At 41.8% G+C, this 25,168-nt stretch overlaps 1 protein-coding gene across 4 annotated transcripts in view; it reads right to left on the bottom strand.

Moving 5' to 3' along the window:
* Positions 1–386: 386 nt before the first annotated feature.
* syt7a (synaptotagmin VIIa) overlaps positions 387–25,168 on the bottom strand; it is a 71,859-nt gene continuing 47,077 nt past the window's right edge. The window contains exons 1-9 of one of the 4 annotated variants that reach the window (XM_028584159.1): positions 24,907–25,001; positions 22,230–22,637; positions 17,923–18,054; positions 7,100–7,202; positions 4,462–4,723; positions 3,403–3,572; positions 2,989–3,103; positions 2,143–2,342; positions 387–1,444 (exon numbers count right to left, since the gene is read on the bottom strand). In XM_028584159.1, the coding sequence (XP_028439960.1) occupies positions 1,340–1,444; positions 2,143–2,342; positions 2,989–3,103; positions 3,403–3,572; positions 4,462–4,723; positions 7,100–7,202; positions 17,923–18,054; positions 22,230–22,637; positions 24,907–24,986 (1,575 nt within the window). In that variant the 5' untranslated portion in view covers positions 24,987–25,001 and the 3' untranslated portion in view covers positions 387–1,339. Of the gene's footprint in view, positions 1,445–2,142; positions 2,343–2,988; positions 3,104–3,402; positions 3,573–4,461; positions 4,724–7,099; positions 7,203–17,922; positions 18,055–22,229; positions 25,002–25,168 lie in introns of those variants that run through there. The other 3 variants (XM_028584158.1, XM_028584157.1, XM_028584160.1) reach the window with 3 other exon arrangements.

Genomic DNA, 25,168 nt, shown 5'->3' with positions numbered 1-25,168 from the left:
CACACACACACATTAACGCAGCACACCATCAGGTCAAAACTGGTGGAGATCGACCCCCATCAGCACAACACAACAGCACAGGGCAGCACAAAGAATTCATAGCATCAATAAACAGACAGAAGTGTGCACTCACAACCGACTGCTTGTGCACAAACAGCGCAAACTTTTTGATTCAGTTTTCATCTTAAACTTGGAAGATTTTAAATTGGTTTCCTCAGTTGGTGATGCTGTGAAAAATGACATCATCGTATCATTGGGGGATTTGTTTTTTTCCATCTTCTTTTTTCTCTCTCCATGTCAGGGCTTTTTGTCTGGAAAAATCAGGAGCGATCCATTTTATAAGTTTATTGTGTTCCCGCTTTCCCAGTTTTGGAAAGTTCCGTTTATTTTTTTTATTTTTAATCTCTATTTTTGTTGGAGCTACAGCACAGCACCCACAGCACACAGACGACAAGGGGTGGGGGGTCCAGAAAGGGTTGGGTACACTAATATTGTGCCAGAGTAAGAGAAATAGGGAACAATAAGGACAAAGGAGATAAAGAAGAGCATAGAGAGGAAAAAAGAGGAGAAAGGAGACAGCAGTATCAGCAATTCCATCTTGAGTTCAGGTTTCATCAAAAACTCAGTATTGATTGCTTTCCACAACTTCAGATGAACATTAAACCGCTTTTGAGTAAAAGGACTGAAATAGGGAGAGGATATTGTACACTTGAGACAAATGACAAGACAAATGAAGAGCAGGAGACGAGAAACATTAGACAGGCTATGGATAACATACCGTATATTAGTCGTGTGTATAGGGGGAGTTCTGCCAATCTATTCTCCTAATATAGTAATAGGTATATGTACATATTGTACATACTGTATTGTGTACCTGGAATAGTCATATAATAGGATTATATGAAATTAAACCGTTACTTAAGATTCTCTGTGATCCCACGGGACTGGCACCTTAAATGGGTCAGGGGCTGCAGTGCAGTTCAGAACCAAGGGGTCGACAAAAAACGGAATATCGGACTTCCACAGGCAAAGTGCATAAGGACAGACAGACATACAGACAGTCAGAAACAGGGGGACCATTGGCAAAGTGGTGAAATACAGAAACTAAGACACGGCTGTATGAAGAAGAGGGAACAGAAGAAGCGAAAAGAGTCGGAGAGGAATACAGATTTTGAAAGAAAAGAGTTTAAAGGTATAAGAGAGCAAATGGCTAATTGTACCCGTGTTTCGCAGCCTGGCAGCAAGTCAGTCTTGTGCATAAGGACGGGAATGGGAGGAGGGGAGGGAGGAGGGGAAGTAGGCGACGGGAGGGGGCCATGGAGGAAACTGGGCAGTGCGATCAGGCCTTGAGAGCGTGCCACTGGGCAACGTTAGTACGCGGCCGAGCGAGCATGTCTTTCCAGTGCTTCACCTCCGCTGGTCCACTCTTCCACGATAGGTAGATCTGAGTGAGGGAGAGAAGGGATGATAATGTAGACTATAAATAATAAGAGTACGTAACATTGCTGGCTTTATCGCTCCGTTAAAGTAATGGCCTTTTGTCATTCAGACATGTAAATTACGTTACTGTTTGCCTTTATTCAGACATGATTAAAGCTTTTTGGAAAGATCCACGATGTTTGTGGTACGTGAGAGGAAGCAGCGGCACTGCCAGAGAGCAGTGATGAGTTGAAAGGTAATGAAATGAAGGAAGAAGACTGGTCTCAGTTCTCTCACAGGCTGCATCACTTATAGATTTTTAAACATATTTTGACGTTGAAGCCTCCATTTCTTGGCTGTAACTCCCTGGAGTGTGTGCTGGTTGCCTGGCAACTGCTAGAGCCAGACCAGAGCCATGCTAGCCATTTCCCCCTGCATTCAATCTTTATGCTAAGCTAAGCTAACCGTCCGCTGGCTGTAACCTTATATTTAATTGCTAGACATGAAAGTTGTATCAATCCTCTCATCTAACTCTGCCAGAAAGCAAATATGTGTATTTTCTAAAATGGCAAATTATTGCTTTAACATAAAGGAAAAGGTTAGCACTATGAGAAGATTAATACAGTATGTTTTGCTAATTGCTAAATGTATTGGCCGCTGATCAGATAATTAAACTTTAAAACTACTGTTGCTTTGGGACGTTTCACCTCACTGATATGTTACCTTGCCGATAACGTCGTTGCGGCTGAGCCTGTCTTTGTCCATGACAGTGATGATGATGGTGGTCTCCCTCAGCACATGGGCGGGCACGTCGAAAGGGAAGGACTCGTTGAAGATGGGGTTCAGACAGCGCTTCATCGTCACTGTCTTCTTCTTCTCTACACGCTTGTCCTTGTGCATCAGCCACACCTTAACATACGGATCTGCAATGTGGATGCAGAGAACAGCAGTTTCCATGAGAGCGAGGATGAAGATGCCCATAAAAGGTGAATTTTAGAGTCAGGTTTGCAATTACCCTTTTAAAGTCATGGAAGGCAGCAGGGAGACAGATACCTAGTTTGAGCTCAAGGTCAACTTATCCCATGAGCTAGGAAACATCCAAATGAGGAAGTATTTATGGAAATAGGGCCTGGGATTTGTACTACCAATTCTGGAGCATTATCGTATTCTGTAATACAAACGGACACCGCTTGTACTGCTGCAGGAAGCAATAATTTTACAAAAATATGCCACAGAAAGCAAGGCACAGTGAGAACTGGTACTTTAAAAACTAGCACCAGACTGAGCTGACACAGTTTTTTCTCTGGGAGGCTGAAGATCCTCATAGATATGTAGAGAGAGAGAAAGAGAGAGAGAGAGAGAGAAGGAAATATAGAGGGCATGGAGAGATGCTTGCTGTAATGTCACCTTGCTGCAGCAGTTATCTACGATGCAACCCGGCTTAAGAGCCAGACGGTAACCGTCTTCTGCTTGTTTGAATGTTTGAACACAGAGATGGAGCTTCTAATGTCACGAGGACTTCAGATGGGCGAACAAGGGTTAGAAAGAGAAAAGACTAAACAAACTTACCTGAGGTGCCCCCGATATCCATGGCTTTAAGATTGCGCGCTTTGATGATGTTCACAGTGATGGTGTTGGCAGTGGGATTATAGCAGAGAGACAACAGGAGGTCTCCTCGTCTCCCCTGAGGAACACACAGGAACATAATGGCGTATGAATCCCCCAGTCTAATATCAGATTTCATCAGGGAAAATCAAACAGATTACTCACTAGCTCGCTGTGTAATCTTACATCACTACTCTAACCCCTTGTGCCAAACACAGATGGTCCAGTGACAAGGCTGGCTTAGCTGAGCTCACCATTCAATTACGTCAATCAAGCTCACATGTTGAGAGCAGTCAACAAATGGCATCACACTTTTAATAAAACTGTAATTACAATATCTGAATGAAAACAGATTCGTCATCATTCGGCCTCTCTTACACTGCCATCACTGCAGGGCTTGAGCTCCTTCCAGAAGGTCTTTATCTGGCCCAGTTCCACCTTGTTAAGGGGGATTGACACCTCTCCAATGGGGTCATTCCTGCTGAAGCGGTCATAGTCCAACACCTGAAGGTATAGAGTGCGCTCTCTCACCTTCTCATAAGGGAAGCCTAAAACAGAGACAGAAACTTCAGAAACACTAATGGGAGAGCTAAGTTACAGAGTGAAATACATATTCTTGACAGTACAGAAAGGGCAGTGTAATCTGCACCACGCTAACCGGGATGAATTTGGCAAAGGCCAAAGTGCATTTCAAAAACTGCAGGACCAGCCAGCGCTCTCTCAAATGACTGAGAAAGATCATTATACTCACAAAATAGTAGTATAGTATAGTCACAAAGAACTATCTCATTCATTTTCAAGACCACTGGCTATTGTTCTAATTTTGGAGCCTCTTGAAAATTATTTTGACTATTCTACCATTGCGCTGTCATCCGAGCACAATGTTCCAACATCAGATCATAGAGAGGTGAGACACTTCACTGCTCTCTGCATGGTTGCTAGCTACTAAACATCTGTAGTATGCAGTGCTCAAGAATATAATTTTTTTAATCAAACCTGTCTGTAGTTTTTTGAGTTGAAGGTTTTATAAATGCAAATTTATTTTTCTAATTTCACACTTTGTGAATTTTCACACAACTCCCACAATGCTCTTTCTGCGTTAAGAAACCACTCTTTGTCATTCTCATAAAAACTTGAAAGAATGATGAATAAAACGATGGCACAAGCTTAGGTTTGTGAGTGAGCGTTCAGAATTCATTTTGGTGATGCTTGAGTTTATTCTTAAAGAAGAAGATCGATACCACTCTCATATTTGTCTGTTAAATGTAACTCTACAGTAAAGCCAGATGTTAGTTTAGCTCAACATAAAGAGAAAGAAATAGCTAGCCTGGCCCTACTATTTCACATGAGAGTTTTCAGTGAAACGGAAATATGTAATAACAACAATAACAAATGCAGCAATTCTTTGATAAGTAGCTTAGTGAAAACAACACAGACCCTCAAACAGGAAGGTTTCGTTCCAGTGGGGGTTGAGGTTCTTCCTCTTGACCTTGGTCTCCAACTTGTGCTTTTTGTCGGGCAGAAGGTAGATTTTGACAAAGGGATCGGAGGTGCCGGAGAAGTCCTTGGCCGGGAGCTCCTGGCCCCTGAGAACTTTGACGGTAAGGGTTGTGTTCTGGAAGCTGTACCCTATGCTGAACTGGATCCGGCCCAGCTTCTCACTGACAGGCCCTTCATCATCCTCCGAACCAGGAGACAGCTGCGGGGGCCACAAATGCAATAAAATAAATATAAATACATGTACATGCAGCAACAGCAGCCACTGATATGGAAAGTTCAGTCCAAGGGCACACACTTGACACAAGCACGTGCACACAGACCGTGACAGAGAGAAGCTGTGAGGGGAGGAGACTTTAGAGCTGCATTTCTATCATGGCGTACTCAAGCAGCTGCTTAAAGGCAGAGATTGGTCTGGCATTAACAAGACTGAGAGAGTTTAATTTCCTTTCTAATGTTCTTAAGAGGCAGGAGGTGCTCAGATTGAAGATAGGGGAGCTTTAGACCACCCATTCTCTCTCACAGCCACTCTGACTGCTTTATCACTGCTGTGCACTAAAAGGCCACTATCTGATAGAAGGCAGCGGACAGAGAGAGGAAAAGAGAGAGCGAGAGACAAACAGAAAGAGTAGGAGAGAGAGAGCATTGCATGAGAGGCACGCAGAAAACAAAAGCACAGCTCAAGGTTGGCATTCTGCACTTGCAGCCGTCTTTGTGGTCACTTCTTTGGCTCCACCTTCTGTCTTTGTCCTTAATTTCTCTCTCTCTCTCTCTCTCTCTCTCTCTCTCTCTCTCTCTCTCTCTCTGCAACAATAGCACTGATTGGAATGAAGCGATTGAGGACATTGAGGGAGAGAAGACACCTAGCAGTTCATAAGACCACTTTGTTCAAGTGCCTCCACTGATACTTTGAAAAAAAGATCAGCCTGGTTGTCTGGTTTACCTGAAATTGTTGGTTTCCGTGCTTTAGGTCAGAGCTTCAATTTCAAAGTGGAAAAGACTCACTCACTCAGCTTTTGTACATATGGGTTTTATAACTGACAGGTAGAGCATGTGTGAAATATTCCAGGTTTAATAAATCAAACAGTGTCAGTCACCTTGGAAGGCTTGTCCGTGTAGGAACTGCCGGTGTGTTTTCTTCCTATTATGGCTCTCTTATAACAATGTGCAGCTTTAAATCAACCTGGCTCAAGCATGGAGAATGGTGAATGATTCAGCAACACTAGTCCTACCTCCTGACTAAGAGTTACCCATAGAAATAAAATGTACATTCTATGTCTATGGAGTTACCTCATGTAGTACATGGTCAAAAGCATGTGGACAGCCGCATATTACACACTTGTGATCACTAAACATTTCCATCCAAAACCATGATGGGCATCAATATGATTCCACCACTCTTCTGGTTATGAAGCTAGTTGAAGGGATTTGCCTCAATTCAGCCACAAGAGCATTAGTGATGCTGGGCAATGATTTTGGCCGATAAAGCCTGGCTCACAGTTAGCGTTCTGATTCATCACCAAACATGTGACAAGGGGTTGGCAGGATAGTCAAATTCTTCCACATCAAACTGGAATTGTCATTTCAAGGTCAGTTTACTCCCCATGAGCAGTACTACTCAGCCAGTGAAAACAGCTGTATATGTCTGTGGCTCTGGACAGAGCTTTTTAAAATCTTAGACAATGATTGTCCGATGTCCAGGGTAGGAGACTACAACTTTAAAGCCTGCTTTAAAAACTAGGGGGCATGGAAGTTAAAATACACAAGCATTTAGGATCTAGGATCTAGCATTTTTGAAACTGGACTGAAAATCTGAATATATTGGCCTCTTTTGCTTCAATTTATTTTTAATCCGTGACTCATCATGTGAGTCCCCCATTTTTGGAAGTGCAATATTAAATTACTGAAGTGCCTCTTTAAGATTTCCCTTCATCTATACGTCTGGTGAAATTCTATATCTTTCATACCATTAACAAATGCCATGAAAAGCCAAAAACGAGCAATGAATTTATCCTACTAACATGTGTCTGTGTAGCTAAAGCCTCATATAGCTTTTTCCTCTTTGCCATAGAGCTCCATTGTAAAAACTATTAAATTACACATAAATGAGACACATTCTTGCACTGGGTGACGTTCAGTTTTTTTTTTAAATAGGTATTAATATTTACTCCCATTTGACTCATACTTTCTACGATCTACAGAGCCCAGCTGTATTATGACTTTTTGAAAGGCTCACATGTTCAGTAGGAATCAATGCTTGTGGCACAGACTATCCCAATGTTTAGTTTTTTTGGGGGGGACTTGTTTGGTCTTTATTTGATAGAATAGCTGAAGACAGGAAAGGTGAGCGAGAGGGGGGACGACATCCAGCAAAGGGCCACAGGTCGGACTCGAACCTGGGCCACTGCGGTAAGGACTGAGCCTTAGTATATGGGGCGCACGCTCAACCAGGTGAGCTACCAGTGTGACCCGGTTTTTGGCTTTTAAAGGGACATGTTGACAATACATGATATAGAGTAACAGCCACCTTACACTCAGAATATGTAGGGTGGATGTGTGGTGGGATGAAGGGTCTTACCATCACCATATCTCCAGTGAGAGAGTTGGCCAGGTCAGTTACGGAGGAGTGGCCGTCAGCATCAGGGGGTTGGCCCTTGGGGCTGTTAGCTGGCTTGTTGCCCCTGTAAGCAGAAACACAGTATGACCCAGAGGGAAAATGGTGAGCACATGAGCTGAGAAGCTTACTCATCTCCAGAAAGAGAGAGAGTGTCTGAGCACGCAAGGAGCCCAACCTCCACCTGTTTGGCGCTTGTAAACTGCCTATCTAAAACAACCAATTGAATCCAAGTTTGCTTTGGATAGATGTCCCTTCAAAGTAGATTGTGCTTTGTCTAGCTATCATGAGCGAAGCCAAATGAAATCTGCCAAAAATTCCACAGATTAACAGCGGGCCCTAGAACTAAGGACATTTGATGCGGTGAGTTGTGTTTGATGAAACTTGGAATCTGAGATGACTATACATATGTCCAGTGTGGCAAACATCCATGTCTCTAACAAGAAAGTTACCTCCACAAAGTAAACAAACACATTTTCAGACAGAACACAAAACAAAAACCACTAAATGTAATCATTATCTCCCTCTACAGACATCAACGAGACACACACACATGTATAATGACATGTACAGCAACATGATGTCACTATATATACAAGAGACAGACATGTATAGCAACATGTAGAGGACCAGACGTTTAACAGGACAAATGTTGAACAGTTTTGTAAAGTGTTGTGTGAAGTGTATTTCTTTGAATCTCTCAGTTATTAAGAATATGCATCAACAACACAAAATATGAATAAAAACATAAAAGAGAGAACAGAGATCTCCCATGGCACAGCTGGTACTTAGGTACAAATGTTAATAGATGTTAAGTTTAGTTCCCCGACACGAGGATGGTTGAAAACATAGCGTTAAAGTGGGAGAAACATTCTGGGAGAAAAACCTCTATGTTCATACATCATGAAAACAAGAAGAATCACAAAGTGTAAAGAAAACAAAAAATCAGCAAAAGAAGAGAAATTAAAAGAGAATATTATGAGATTAAGAAAGAATGAGAAAAGATAGAACAAGAAAGAGCCAAATGCAAAAGTCCTGGCCAATGTAATGTGACACATTGGACAAACAGCACTCCATAGATGACTGGTCAAGGCACATGGAGAGGCTGAACACTGAAACACTGTTAGGTAAGAAACAAACATCAAACACAGAAGAAAAACAACACACACACACACACACACACACACACACACACACACACACACACACACACACACAGAAAGAGAAAAGACATGAGCAGATGCAGAGAGAATGCTGAAGTTGCACACACACACACACACACACACACACACACACACACACACACACACACACACACACACACACACACACTGGACAAAAATTATAAAGTCTGTAGATAAGATAGAATGATCCACAAGGAATGAAAGAAATAGAAAAGCAAGCTGAATTAAAAAAAAATCTGTATTAGAAGAGATAGAACATATTAATAGCATGAACAGTGAGGTTACGAAAACCAAAACCAAACAGAGAGTGAGATTGTTACAAACACCAGCACATTAGAGAGAAAAAACAGAGCTGCAAGAAAGGATAGGGAATGAAGGAAGGAAAGCCTGGAAACACAAGAGAGGCTTAGTTTGGTCAGTCTGATAAGTTTCAAAGAATAAGAGACAAAAATAAAGAGCTATGCACACACAATATCTCTAACAAGAGACAAAGGGACGAACATGCTAAAGGGAGAAAAAGAGCACAGAAGAAAAGAAAAAGACAATAAATACAATTGATCACAAAGAAGATCAAGAACCATCGTTCTTTACATGGAGAGCTCAAAATAAACAATAGATGAGATATAGTATGAAAGAGAAATAAGGCATAAATATACCATACAAAAATATAATATCATTGAAAACACAAAAAGGGACAAATAGTAAGAACATAGGTAATGCACATTTAGAGTGTCACAAAACAGGGCGCTGGTAGTAATGAAGTAATAACTAAAAATGATAACTTTACATCTAACCTGATTTTCCAACCATTTAGCAACACTCTAAAAGTGTGGACTGGGGACACAAGGGCCAAAGCACAAACTGGCATTGGCTACATGTGCATATATCATATATGCAAGTAGTTGTCACTCACAGAGTGAAGGCAATGCCTATGACAGGCAGAAAACAAGGAGCCCATAGAAAGTCTGTCTGTCTGGCCAGCAATCTCTGTCGAGTTTTCACTGAGAGAATGTACTTTTTTTGTTGGGCGCTCTAATTTGGATGATAATTGATGTTGAATGCAATAATGTGTACATTTTTGCTGAAGACAAGGACAGAACCGGGGTAAAATATACTGACAAATAGACAGACAGAAAAAGCAAGCAAACAAGACAAGCAAACAGACAATCCAACAATCACTTCAACCAGCAAAGGAATCAGAGCGAGACGAGGGGATGGGGAGGAGGAGTGTTAACCATTTAGAGAAGGGAAGGGAATATTCATCACATCAATTGGTGTTAGTTGTATTAGTTGCCAAGGGAGGTAATTGCATTTCCAGGGGCATGTTTATTTTTTGCACAGACTCTGAACTGCAGGCAATGAGTTTGAGAGGCGAGGAAAAGGCTGGGTAAAAGACTAAACTAAGATCTGAGGATCAGCTCAATAGGGCTCTAAAGCACGGAGAGAGACTTTGCGTTTTGAAGTAAATCAAGGCACCGCCCTCCTCCTCCAACCTCCCAACTATCGATGGGGGAGTGAATGTCTTTAATTATTCATTCTCCGTCATGCTTCATTCAGGGGTTCAGAGCATTCTCAGGTAAAAGCTAGTACAGCCAGAGGAATGGCCTTTCTACCAGCCCTGCTCCACAGCACATGAGGAGGTCCTCTGCTCCAGCGCCATTTAAACAAAGCGGCTGGAGCTGCGGATTTGTTGAAATAACATACTTCCTCCAGATCATGCAGTAGGAATCAAAAATAAAGATTGGTTTAAGTTTATTTAATTTCTAAAAAGCGATATCAACTATGGAAGATGGTAAAACTACAACTGCTATATTTTGTGTCAATGCTTTTTCTGTCTGACCCCTTGGGGGTTGATATGGAAATTGATGCTTTAAAGCCTGCAGTTGTCTACAGTATCCAGTGGGAGGCAGAGTGGACTCGAGTTCAGATCAGATTCTCCCACAGCTAAGGCACAGAAAGTGGGCTGTTGGCATAGCAACGGCTCTAGAAACACAGACCATACATTTGGGGGTTTAGGGTGTGTGTGCCAAGAGGTTGTTGGGACTGGGCGCTGGGGAAGGGTGTGTTTGGAGGGGTGCAGCAAACAGGCAAACACACTGAGAACAAAGAAGATAAGGTATAGGATATATGACAGGTACGGGTGAGAACCTCGCAGACACACACACATGAGCAGACATATGGAGGCAGGCAGGGCCACTTTGGGTTTCACCGTCCTGTGATACTATCCTTTTTTGTTACCTGACCGAGGGCCAGCAGCTCGAAGAGAGGGGGAGGGGGGGAAAGACACTCCACGTCTAGGCTGGAGAGAGACGCGAGAAAGAAAGCCCAACCCAGCCCCCTTTTTTTTTTTTTTCCCCACCCCTTTGCAAACATGTCACACTCAACCAAACATGCTTGCCTGAGACCATGAAGTGATGTATTTTCAGTGTCTATGCTCAATTTCATAGCCGCCCACTAGATCTATCATTCTATCATTCTTCAGGGGCCACAGCATCCCAGGATCATACACAGTCAAAACCACAGCAGTGAAGCATGGCGCTGCTTACATAACTCATCATCCACATGAAACACATGTACATTCACACTAGAGTCAGCCAGTCATTCCTGCTGCTTCACTACACAAAGTCTACGACCAAAAATTCTGCTGCGACATATGAATATGGATGCTTTCACTGTTAACTAATTACTTCCCGCATGTTGGAACTGGAAATTACTTACTATAATCCCTTTTCAGAAAGTATCAACATGGGCGGTGCTAAATGCTGCCTTCTGTTTCTGCTTCTTAAAATGGAAATAAAAAAAACACAAGTCAATTCAGTGGGTGCCAAAGGTTGATCTTTATAAGCACTGTTTAATGTCTATTTTCATTTGATTAAAAGCCGTATTTCAGACGTACTACTTTTAACGTTGGTGGCCAGCAATTGCCCTTTTGACTATACATACGATACAGTTACAGTTAGAGTTAAGCATTGCAAACATTACTTTTGAATCCAAAGATGAGCTTAGTGTCCACCCCATCTATAACAGTTCAGTCCCCACTTCCCTTTAAAGCCTCCCAATACTCTCTGCAATTTAACATTCATGATGTCTCCGAGTTTAATTAAAACAAACTAACCTATCGTTCTGGGGAATTTCAGCAACATGAAATCATCCAAACATTTTTTTTAAAGTCCATTAAAATTCGAGTCTACCAAATATTTTGAATCACGATTAGATACAAAGATTGCCTCAGAGGTGGAGGCTGCTGCACATGTGCCACCTGTTCTGAGGCAGGACACAAGGGTCCCAGGCTAATGCTCCAAATAGCTCATCTCCCCAACTGCCATCCCTCTATCTGTATGTATGAGATGAGCATGTGTATCAGCATGTACCTGCTGGCTAAAGTGCTGCTTTCAGCCCCGCATAACGCATGGATGTGCAAAGTACAATAAGTACTCCCTCCTCCTGTTCATGGAAGGAAGATTGATTTGCGCCCTGAATATTCTCTCATCCTCCCCTGACATACTGTATGGATGGATGGATGGATGGATGGATGGATGCATTAACCTCTGCCTCTTCTCTTTGTGACTCCTTTTTTTCCGCCTTAGTGCTATCTACTTTCCCCCTTCTTTCAGCATGTAACTGAATGCATCTCAACATTCCCTCTATGATGTGTGGATGAGCATGGCGGCCACAGTGAGCCAAAGCCCCAGGGACAGTCTTAAGCAGAGCCCCTAAGGACGCTGCTGATTAGCCGGGCCCATAAAGACCCTGTCAAAGGAGGAGCCGACTAGCAGGGCATAGCATAATCAATTTACATGTTTATGTACAGACAGATTATATCATCTGGAAGCATAAAACAGCAGTTTCTTTTATTTTATTTAAGAAAACAAGGCCCGAAATTACCACCTTAAAATGCTACTCTGCACATGTATCTGACCTCAGAATAACCTAACATTACATTAGCCTAACACACATCCACCACCACATAAAGATTAAACTCCTCCTACTCAGAATAATGTGGTTTGAACTCAAACACACAGTCATGACTTTAAATAAACATACATTTATATTGATTTATGTTAAAGGTCATACACTGTCATTGTATTTGCCTTTCATCTCAAGTTAAGCAATTTAATTAGTTTTAATTAAGTTTTTCAATATCTGCAAGATGTATTCTGAAAAATAAAAAAACTCCACTTGCTTACACAACATTATGTAATATGCATGGATGAATAATTGAAAGACCACAGGCAAGTGGATTGAATGTTAATGTAGCACAAGGATATATCCCGCCTCTTCTGTTCTGAACCTGCATCCTGATTGGGCCGTTAGCTGGCTGCTCAGAGAGAGATCTAGATTCAAGGCTCATGGGGATTGTGGCTTCTCTTTATAGCAACACGGTTAAAAGAACCTACAGTAGAGGTTCACTGAATCGCAACAGAATTGTATGAGTGAAGACCAATGAGGCCTTACCGAGCCACTCAAGCATCGTAATTAAGCTTTCTAAGATTCACAACCTATAGGTGCCTGGGATATAAACATCTCAGCATGCGTGGCCCCAGAATCAAAGCAACACACAATCTTTGTAATCCAACCGAGTTCCTCTGCTATTTTATCGTGCAACATCCCTCCCGCTCTGTCCCCTAAAATTGTGTAACCTTGGTTTGAAAGTCTCAATCAGTACCACCAACTCTGGTGCAGTTCAAACTGTCAGTCAGCTCCTGCCTCACTTCATAAACAAATGGCTATGCAGAACACTTTCATTCAGCGATTGCACACACAAGGTCAGTGAAGGAGCGTAATGAATAACACGCACTATAACACCTTCTCATGGCCTCTGGGAATAACAGTGTGCCAACTATGGCCAGGCAACAATGAAGCATTAACACACGGCTGAAGGGTCAACAAAAGGTCCCTCTGTTGTTATTTGGGCCTTAAGTACTTTACATACATGTTCCCATTAGCAGGATTATTTGGCTAATTGTGGTACAATGCACATTAATCAACATTTCTGTAAATGTGCCAGTGTTAGCCAGTCAGCTAATTTTCAACTGTAGTCCTAGTTACCTAGCACACATGTCTTTGTGGTGGGAAGAAACTGGAGCACCCGGAGGAAACCCACGCAAGCACGGCGAGAACATGTAAACACCAAAACTCCAAAGTTTCCAATGGTGGAAGAAGCACTCAGAGTAACAATACAATGATGTAAAAAAATACTCCACTTCCTGTCCTGCATTTAAACTCCTACTTAAGTTAAGTAGATACAGATGTAAGTACAGATGTTTTATCAGCAAAATAAATTTGAAGTACTAAATAGAAGTAATCATTCAGCAGAAAAATCTATTATAATATTTGACTTTTGACTGTTGAAGCTGCTTGAGGTCGGGCTAAATGTTTTACTGTTAGGTAGTCCAGTGGTTTCCAACCTAGGGGTCAGGCCCCCACACAATAAATCTGAGGGGTTGTGAGATGATTAATGGAGGAGGAAAGAAGAAAAAGGTCTGCTACACAAATTTGTATATATATATATATATATATATATATATATATATATATATATATATATATAAAATATTCTCCAATCTTTGTTTTTTTTTTTGTAAAATATTTGATAATTTGACCTCTTTGGGTGTTCTATGTTTCAAATTAAACCATGTGAGATATTTAGAGTGGAAATGTCTGAAACGTAACAAAAGGCTGAAACTACACCACAGGATTGGCACAATTACAGTTTTTTTTCAATAGCTAAACGACAGTGGTCACAGCTGAAGCCACATGTGCAAAACTCTAACTACAGTCTGCACTACCAACAGTCACCTGAACTTAACAGTTCACATCACCTGCAAAACTCATTCCAAGCAACACAACTCTTCACACACGTCTCAAAACAGGCTCAGTGCAGCCAAACACTATGAACAATACTCATCTAGATAACACACACTGTCACTAAGAACACACTGAGAGTAAAAACACTAGCATCAAACACCAATACACAAATTACAAACTTGTCATCTTTACAGTTTGAATAATTTAAGTGAGTTTCTTTAAAGAAAAGAGTGAAATTAACATTTTTATATTATAACATACCAGTTTTTGTAGGAAACAAAAAGGAATGAAAATCATCAGTTTGCTTCAATAGATATATCATTTTATTTTGATTCCTTGTGGAGGGAAATCTATTTTTAGAATGCATCTTACAGAGCATGGCAGCAGCAATAACAATACACAGCAATATGCGTATATGTGATGCATAATGCTTATTTTAATTAAAAACAGTATGTAAAGTTAGGGCTGTACCAAATAGTTTCGGAGCTGTACCGAATAGTTCAGAGCTTTATTCAGAACGTTAACATTCTGATGTAATGGTCTGCCTCCGAAGAACGAGCTGCGCTGAGCAACTGCCCACTCTCACTTGACAACAGCAGAGAGAGACAGCGGGGGAAAACAGCATGTAGCCATTATATTCTATCATCTAACTCTGTGAATTAAGGGATTTTTAACTAGCTGTGTGTCACTGCAGCGCGGGCAGTACATGCCAGTAAGACTCTGACACGCAGAGTTTGTAGGCCTACTTCATATACTGCACAGGTTTATTTCGACCAGAGTTGGCTGTGTTACTTATTTAGTTTATTTATCAGACTAAAAAGCTAAGCGCTGGTGTTCCTTCATTAACCCCTCATAATGGTAAGTAATCGAGCAATCGATTACACTTGCCCATCCCTACTAAGTCACAAACCACTAGTTTAATCTTTAATTATGCATTATCTATCTATGCATATTTTATAAGTTATTCTGTGTTTTATTATGTCAAATCTGAATCTGTACTGTAACTATTAACTACTATAGCTTTTAAATAAATGTAGTGGAGTAACAGTTACTTTCCACCACTGGTTGTTTCAGTAATGTAGGGCATCACATATCAATTGTGCAGAATATTCATCAACAGTTCCAGACTTCCCTTTTATGTTAGAATTGATGGTGCTAACGTTTGAGAGTCAACTATTCACATTAACTTCAGAGGCTTTATAATTTGCCAGTCACATGATGTCCAGATGATCCATTTAGTTGAAATCCATGGGGTATAACATGAGTGATGCAAGTATGGAGATAAGGGATGGGCACATGAAGGACATGTTTGATGTAAATGCACAGACTGCGATGATATGGATATACAAGGGGTGTGGAGAGCGGGAGACGAATGAAAGCGCAGCTTTGTCTCCGGCTCGAGAGCCCCATTCAGAATGAGCAATATGCCAAGACCATGATTGATTAAATCATGGCCAGACATCTGTGAAGTCAGCACTAACACCACGGGGAATGATATAGTCCCAGCAAGCTTACACCTTGCATTTCTAATATACTGTGGACTTGTGACATTTAATTGAGCCTCTAAATTTAGCATCCAATTAAAGTGTGGCTAAATCATTTATTATACATTTAAATTTGTAATCTATCATGAAACAAACAAAACAATGAGTGGCTCAAGTGGAATTAGTTTACAGCTCAGGAGAGGGATACACAGGAGCTTGCTAAAGGGCCAAGACATTTGAAGCATTCATTATATTCAGATCTCTTTTTCTCCATCGTTCACAGACTAGAAGCTGCCAGTCATTCTGTTTTGACTGAAAGAAATTAAATGAACCTCAGGTTAATCTAGAAAATACCACAATGCACTCAATCACCGTTAAATCGAGATGAGTCCTGCAGGCCAAGAGCTGGACTGAGCAGCCCGCAGTTCCTGCTTGCTGTTTAGTCTATTAGTGGATTTCACAACCCATTTAAGGAGGTTTCCAGGTGAATACAAAAGCTGGGAAAGCCAGATGTAATGTGCACAGCAAATTACACAGCAAATTGTTCTCCTCTGTGGCTCTACGGGTTTAATCCTGAACAATGCAGATAGTTTTGATGTTCTCAAAAACTATCATGCGACATTGTTACTGAAAGAATATTTTCATGCTTGTTTGTAACTCCTTGCTAGCCTGACGTTGTCATAGTCAGATTCTAGTCAGAATGTGACCTCAAATCGAATCTTGTGGGCGGGGCTAAATTCGGCTGGCATCCAGGCTAACTCCTTGCAGCACTGTGTTGACTTTAGGAAAAGGCCAAAGGCTGCTTACGGCAAGAGACTAACACGAGCCACAAATGAACTAACATGAGACACAAATATCTTTCACTAGTTGCGTAGATCTAAAGGCTACATTTTAAAGATAAATAAAAGGTGCTTATTAGTTCAGGGAAGACAATTGCTATTATGCTAAAGACACAAGAGACCCTGCAACTGTCTCCAGTTGCACAGCCCACATGTGCAGTTTCATACAGCAGCTGTGCAGTCTAGATATGAAAACAGTTACCATCTGTATTGTAATAGAGCCTTAGTTTTAAATCACGTGTCAAATTGATGAAACACTTGTGAATGGGTGTGACGAGTAAATCAGAATTTCTTCACCCTCCCCTGCCATTTTGTTTTAAGGTGTGTGCCATATTATGCATCTCCCAATTGTCTCCAATTTGTCACAGAATCAAAGTGAGGTTAAAACAACCTAATTGGACTGCAGAGGAAATCAAGTGTGTCGCATCTGCCTAGGGCTGGACCAAACGCAAGATTTCACTCTGGCTCTATGGTGTTACACGCTGGCACAAATAATCAAAACCACCATCCATGGCCGAAAAATGAACAAAACAAGCACAGTGCGGTTTCAGCTTGTTGTTTCACATGACACAGCCACTGTACTCATTTGTGAGTCTTAAAAAAATTGTCCACTTCCTAAACAAAATGCAAAACTAATTATTTTTGGGAGACAGGGAGATGCGAGCGAGAGTGGTGCATCCTCAAAGATGAGTAGAAATATTTTGACTTCTAGTGTGTAAGGTGGCTGGCAAGGAAAAGGTTTATTTTTAGAAGCGTGTTTATGTAAGTGACTAACATGTTTTGGAATAATGAGGAGGCTGTCTAGGCCCTCGGTGGAGCTACAGAGACAGGACTTTCAGAGCAGCAGGGGGTGATTGAAGGAAGCTAATGAGCAGGAGGGACAAAAATGAACACAGGAGTAGAAAGGACTGGGATAAAAAAACATGAAAATACAAAGGAAATACGACAATTACCAATGGGAGGTCTCTGTAAGGCTGGAGCAAAAAGAAAAGCAAATAGAGATGAAATGGTGGAGAATGTTATTGTGATGGGAGAGATGATTATGGTCAGGAAAAAAAAGACCACTGGCATGAGAAAACACTGTTTTTATGTGATTGACTGAAATTTCCCCACTAAAAGCAGTGAAAAGGACTGCAGTACCAGTGAGCATCTCACTGCTGTGATTTATGAGCTCATTACTGCTTTACAGCTAACGTCCAAATTGCTTTATCTCTTTACTCATCTCAGCATTACAGGCATTTTTTCTACATTTGGTTTCATAGTCAGCTCTCATTTTTATTTTTGTAACAGTGTCAAGCTCTGGTGCTATTTCAGGTGCAGGTCTGTGGCACAATGCACTTAAGTGCAGTGACTCACCGAAGACACTACAAAACAAAACTACTCTCCTCGCCTAGATATATCCTTCACATCCTTTCATTTGCAACTCATCATTCTCTCACATACAACAAGCACTCTCATACATTATCTGGTACCTCTTCTCAGGAGGGGGCTCCTGATTGGATGATGGTGGTGCCTGCGCTGTTTCCTGCAGGTCAGGGATATTGGCAAAGTCATCTTGCTCAGCCACACCAATGGCCAAAGCCAGGACCACCAGCTTCCCTTCACTGGCTCCCATTTAAAAATACAATAAAGAGATAGAAACAGAGATGGAACGAGAGGCGAGAAAAGATGTAAAGGATAGAGAATTCGGACATAAAGGTGTGGTGCAGGGGGAGAGAAGAAAAGAGAGGTCATTTCATGTGACAGCGAGGACAGTTAGCAAAGAGGCGGTAGGACAAAAAGAGAATATATGACATTAAACAGAGGAAGCAGTAACAAAGAAAATGTTCATCAGGGAAATCTGCAATGCCACATAAAACCCCAGCAGTAAGCACTTTATCCAGGGAAGGATATTAAGAAACAACCTTAAACTAAAAAGGCCAAATTAATAATAATGTATAATGTTTTTAATGAGGTGGTGCTGACAACAGGTGCAGGCTGTGTTCACATTGTACAGACAACAAATAATTAAGGGAACTGTTGGTGATTAGTTAATGATTGTTAATGGATGTGATATTCAGCAGCTTGCACATCAGCTTCCACACATGTAAAAGGTATGTACAGGCCTGTATGCACACACACAAACACACACACTCGCACACCACACTCATAGTAATTAATTTAGTTATTTAACCTGCCTTTTGCTTTCCATAGAGACTCACCTTTCCCATCGAACATGCCTGTCGTCTTTTTCCAGAGTTGAGATTTAATTAAGCCTCATTAAGAAGATCTGGACTAATTGTTTCTATTTGAGTGACACAGTATCTTGAGAAGGTTGGTGTATGTCATTGCTTTCTGGGTCACTGCTCTCTCACTAGCTGTGTTGCTCTCTTCTCATTCATCTTCTCTATTACACTACACTTGCTCTCCAAATCCCCTTTCCCCCTCATCACTATCCTCCACTCTTAATTCTCTGCCTCCTTCCCTACTTCCTGTCACCCACACGCACAGTTCTATAGCCTAAGCCTCTGACTGCGTTACAATACCTCTGCTAAGAAAATGCAGTGCTGCCAAGCTGTGGAACGTTATCACCTCAAAGCTCACAATTTCATTTTTCTTACATGCCGTCAAAGGCTTTTTTTTTTGCAGCACCATAAAGCCTTGTTTAATAATCTCTGTTATGTCTATACCAGTGGTTGTGGGGGTGGTCTGACCTACCCCCACAACCACTTTCAGATTAATTTAAGTACCCCTTTCATTAAGACCATTATCCATTGCTCACTATTTCCAACCGTTCATCCATTACTTTTAGCTAAATATTTCAACCTTTTATCCTTAGCTCACTATTTAAACCGTTTAAACACTGCTTTAGCTCACTGTTTCAACCATTCATCCATTACTTTTAGCTAACTATTGTAAACGTTTATCCTTAGCTAACTAGTTCAACCATTTAAACATTACTTTTAGCTCATTATTTAAACCGTTTATACTTTATCTTTAGCTATTTCAGCCGTTTATATTTAACTATTTAAACTGTTTTTTTACCGCTTTTAACTTACTACTTCAACCATATTTCCTCTGTGTTCCATCTGTGTCATGTGGGTTTCACCACTGCCACGCCTCTTTAGGAGACCAGAGGCAGAAGTGAACGTGAACACAGATTAGGACCTATTATTTCACCCCTTAGTCACCAAAGTAAATATTGGATATAAGTGGAGCCTGAATGGACTGGTCTATATACATATAATGGCATGGTGCTTTTAATGATACTATTAAGTATAGGTTATTGGTTAATGGTTATTGGATCCCTCTTCTCCCACCACCTTTTAAGTACTCAATGAGCATTTACACTTCATATTTGTTAAACAACTAATGCACCAAACATTAAGAAAGCAGAGGCAAGAGAGGGAACAGGATAAGTTATTGGTTTTAAGCTACAAAGCATGAAGACCAATCACCCAAGAGACCCATTTGGTCAAATGGCTCCAAAGGCTAGATATCCGTGTCAATCACATAAACACATTCATTGAGCTATGATTCACCCAGATAGGGAATCTGGCCAAGATTGAAATTAACTGGCTTGAACAATGGGTCATGTCTATTACTGAGTGCTCTGTTATCAATCATCGGAGGTGTTGCTGTTGCAGAGAAGGCAATACATCATCATATATGACCTCAATCTCACATTTACAATGATGAGTTGACTAGTTTAGTTGTGTATAGGCAATATGCTCAACGACCTTGGTGGTGGCATGTGCTACATTGCTAATGCTCAGTTAGCCGGTGACATTCATTCAGCTGTGACATACAGTACTCAAATGCCCAGAGAAGCTTTAACACAAATAAAAAGGAAATACGAATGGTGAAAAGCTACTGTAAAATTGATTCAGTGCAAAGGGACATTAAACACATGTTGTACCTTGGCATTGTCCTTCCTCAACCCTTCATCACCCCCCTCTCTCCCTCATCTGCCCTCCCTCCACTTCTGGCCTGAAGTAACAATATGTTGTGGAAGTAATGGTGCCGGTGACATAAGATCAATGCTTCAGGGTTAACACAAATCTACACACAGCTGCTTAACTCTTGTTCTTTTACTGATGCACAGTGCCATGTGGACTGTGTGATGTACACATGCTGACCCACGTCAAACAGCACAACCAGCAGACTAAGATTTTCTATAAGCATAAAAGTTACCCATGGTACCGGAAAAAGAGGTGCCATTTCAGTTGCAAATTCTCATGAAATATGGATTAGACCTACTGGTGTGCCTCCTTAGCAGGATATTTACCAGTCATTCCAAAGGATGGCTCAAAAATAACATAATGTAATTGAGTGGGACGGTGTGAATATAAAATGTGACTTTTTAATGACGCAAACTCATAAATTTCATGAACTAGTACCACGTCCTGTAAAGACAATTGCAGCAGACAGGCTGAATGCCATCCAAACAGATGTTACTGTTTAGCAGAGCATACAGTGTAAACAAACAATTTTTCACAGAATGGGATAGAAATAGCTCACAATATGTCGAAACTTCTTGCCATTTTTCAGGCATGTTATTTATTCTACAATTAGGAAAAAAATTATTTAACAGATTTCTCAATAAGAAGCTTTGTAATTAATTTTAACTGATCACTGATATAGCACTGTGAATTCATTAGAACAAATGTTAAATAAGGATGCATTAACTTCAGTTGACATTTGAAAGGATCATAAAACATCAAGTACCCCCCACATGAACTTCCCCTCTAAGAATACAATCTAATAAACATAATGTATCATTGTTTATATTAGTGTGTGATCTATAAAGTCCTAATAAAATGAGTTGTTGATCCATCTCTTACACAACCACAGGGCTTAGAGTTAAAAGACAATAGCTTTACCCTTATTAGCTCTACCCTTATTAACATCTATAATACCTTTTTCAAATAGACCAACCTCTGGCCTTCTCATCTACGTTCACCTTCATCATCCTACACCAACATGATTAGCTTTAACATGAACTAAATTTCCTTTTTAAATGTATATAAAAATGTATGTTTAAAATAAAAGTGTCACAGTGAAAGGAATGACTAAACTTTGTGCAAGAAAATCCTGCACATAATCATGTAAAGCAGAGATCTTCAACAGGGGGTCCTCAAAGTTACTAATTATGGTATAATGTATAATATGCAAGTTCATTTTATACAATATACTGTATGTAGTAGGAGGTCCCTGATCCGTCTCTCTCAGTTAAGGGGTCTGTGGCTTAAAAAACGTTGAAGACCCCTGATGTAAAGCTAGGGGTGTAACACAAAATTCTGGGCCCTGTAGAAAGGCATTCTCTATCGGCCCCTCCCCACATCCACAGCTATTCATTCTAGCATCTTTTTGGGCCCTCCTCACATGAGGGCCAGGGGTACTCAGTCTCCTTTTCACCCCCAGTCCAACCCTTGTGTAAAGCCATGAACCACAAAAACCCACCCCTACATGATACATAATACACATTTATACATGTATGCACACAAGCACAGTAGTACATATTTTGACTGGCAGGAGTAATATCCTTCCCTGTATATCAGATGCAAACTGAAAATAAAAACCCAAAAGAAGAAGCACAGAACACAAAGGTAAAAGGTAAATGCAGGTTAGTTAGTACTTAAACATAGATACATTATGAACTATTTGATTCATTCAGCGTTGCATACTAAAGCAAATAATTACCTTAAAGACTAAGCAGGTGATACTACAAAGAACTACATAAAGATATGACATACAAAACACTACATAAAGATATGAAGGAAGAGTTGCAGAGACTCACAGGAAGGACTTTGCGTCCAGGCCGCGATTCCGCACCTGGTCCATCATGAAATCCCAGCTGCCAGGATTGCCACGTGAGCGCCCTGCTGCTCCACCTCCCCTATTGCGAGAGGCCCCTGATCCTGATGGGTTGCCCCGTACACCCCTGGGGCCGCCTCGTGTACCTGCACCCCCACCCTCACCACTGCTGCCAACTCCCTCACCTCTCCCAGCACCCCCGCCTCCCCCAGGCTGTCCAGGTGCAGTGTGTAATTGTCCCAAACTCTGGGATGTGGTGGGAGGATGGCTAAGACCACTGCCTGGTGGGTGGATGAGAGGCTGCTGAAGACTCTGCTGGCGCAGTAGTGTCCGAGGCCGGGAGGGGATGTGCTCCAAAGTGGACGCATACGATAAGACTGGATCCCCAAAGCTGGGAGGGCAGAGGAGCAGGGAGGAAAGAGAGCGCGAATAAGGCCACGGCCGACAGAGGATAGGATGATGAGGATGGAGGAAGGAGTCAGAGGCCACGGAAGAGGAAGATGAAGATGTAGATTTAGGAGAGGAGGCGTGGCAACAGGAGGTGAGTTGGTCGGAAGTGGTGAGGTCAGGAGATGAGACGTAGAAGAGAGGGAAAGAATCATCAGAGATGAGACAAGGTGGCACAGGGCAGTAGGGAGACACAGCAGAAGAAGTCAGGTTGACGTCAGGATGGATACAGGAAAGTTCATCCAAACAGGAAGTTGATGATTGTGAGGGGGAGGAGGAGGAATGAGGAAGAGTGATATATGATGACAATGTGGAGAAGGAAGAGGGAGGAGCGTTGGGAGGTGGAGACAGGAGGAGGAGGAGAGAGAAAGAGAGCAACGTGAGGCAGCAGCAGTAACAGCAGTAGCAGAAATAGCAGTAGAAGGTGCAGCCTGAATGATCGCTGTGTGCCGTGTAGTGCTCATAGGGCTGCGTCAGGCAGCAATGTGCAGACTGTGAGCTCGCCCTGTGCGTCTGCGTCAGATGTGTGTGCACCTTGCGTGTCTGCGCGGCCTGAGCATGCTGTTTGCGTGAGGGTGTGTTTCGCGTGGGCAGTGGTCGGATGTGCACTGTCCGCACGAGTGTGGCGCGATTCTGTGCCACATGACTGAGTCGAGGCGCGTGGGTTGTGCTTTTGCAGGTTCCAGGCCTTCTTGATGAGGGTGTTTTGGTCTGATGAGAGATCCCCATATCTTCTACTCGTCAGTCAATTTTTTCCATCTCTGATAGCCTCTCTTCCTGTCTCTAAGTCTTTTTCGTCTTTTAAATACATGCTGCACCTCTAGAGACATCCCAACAGCCAACCAAGTCCTACATTATGACTCCCTCCCTCTGTCAGCCTCTCATTTTCCACTCCTCCTCTTTATAAATGCTGTTAAATTGGCTCATTGCCTTTCTTACAAATGTTTCAGTAGTTACATCAACATGAAGGTGTGACACATTTTATTTAGATGCCATCACTTACTTACACATACATCATTCCTGTGTTTTGTGGGCTCTACAGTATCCTGTATCATCCTTTTTAGATATTTTCTACTCACCAAATTTATCCTCCTCTCTCAGATCGCTGTGTAACCCAGACTACCAGAATTAGGTCATGAGAGAGCTATTCACATCAGTTAGGTGCAGTTTACTCCGCTCTGCATTACTTCACCTAACATAATTTTGCACAAGGCTTTTAGTGTCCATCATATTTAACAGTCACGAATAAAAGGATAAAAAGTGTAATGAAAGGTTTTGCGGAAATAAAACAGTTTGTGGGCAAAACATAAGAAAAGGAGAATGAGAGGGGTGGCTTTACACAGCGACAGAAAGATGGAGAGAGCAATGGGAACAATGAGAGCAGAGGGTGACGATGGAGGATAGACAGAAAATGGGGTGTGAAACACAAACACAAGAGACACAGACACTTATAGCAGCCTGAAAATAGAATCCAATTATAGACAGGGGGCAAAAAGAAAGATGAGAGAAGGAGGGAATGAAGAGTGAGGTAGTGATGAGTGTAAATGTGATGTGGAGGAAAAATATCACAGGCACGAGGTGCCAAAGGAAGGTGCAAAAAATCACGGAGAACTGAAAATGAACTGCCTCATTTACAACATGCTGAATATAGATTATAACTTATGTCATACGTCATGCCTGTGGGATACATTTAGTTAGTGACCAACATGCGGTTCACATTCCAGCCTAAATCTTAATTAAAAGGCGGGATGGCAAGGTATAAGCCATTATTTCAGTCAGAGTGAGAAAATGAGACTATTTCTGTATTGCATTTTTGAAAGTACACACAGGCAGTGCGGTTCCTCACATGAATAAATCATATTCTCCTCATACACAAGGCTACATTGTGCAGCTGGGCCGACTGTGTCAGCTGAATGTTTGAGTCAGTGCGAGGCGGCTCGAGCAGCTTTTGTTATCTTCTCATGATGACGAGAGTTCACATTTCCCCAGTGCTCACACCTTGATCTGTGCCCACACGCTCACCTTGACACCTGAGCTGCACTTTTCCCCTTGCTGAACTTGACTTGACTCTCCATGTTTCTACTCAGAACTGATTCATTCATCTAATCATAGCTGCTGCAAGAATAACATTTATAAGAATAACATTTGCATTGTAATGTGTGTTTATTCTTCTGCGCCGTGATTGAAATGTTTCTACCCGGTTCTGAACTCACTCGCTGGGTCTCAATCCTCCGGACTTCATGTGGCCCTGGACGGTCTGCCACCTCCCGGCCTTCACTCCCTCTGTCACCATGCTCTTCACGCTGTCACTGCGATAAGGACCCCCCATCATCCCCATGCCCAGTTGCTGCCCCCTTCTGACCCCCTGACACTGCCCCACTAAGAGAGAGAGACAGGGTGCGGAGGTCCCACAGCAGACAGAATGTATAGAAGAGGGAGAATAACAACAGGCAGAGGAGAAAAAGACCAAAGAGT

Source organism: Perca flavescens, chromosome 8 (assembly GCF_004354835.1).
Source record: "Perca flavescens isolate YP-PL-M2 chromosome 8, PFLA_1.0, whole genome shotgun sequence".
NCBI classification, from domain to species: Eukaryota; Metazoa; Chordata; class Actinopteri; order Perciformes; family Percidae; genus Perca; species Perca flavescens.
This window is presented reverse-complemented; position numbering and strand designations above follow the sequence as displayed.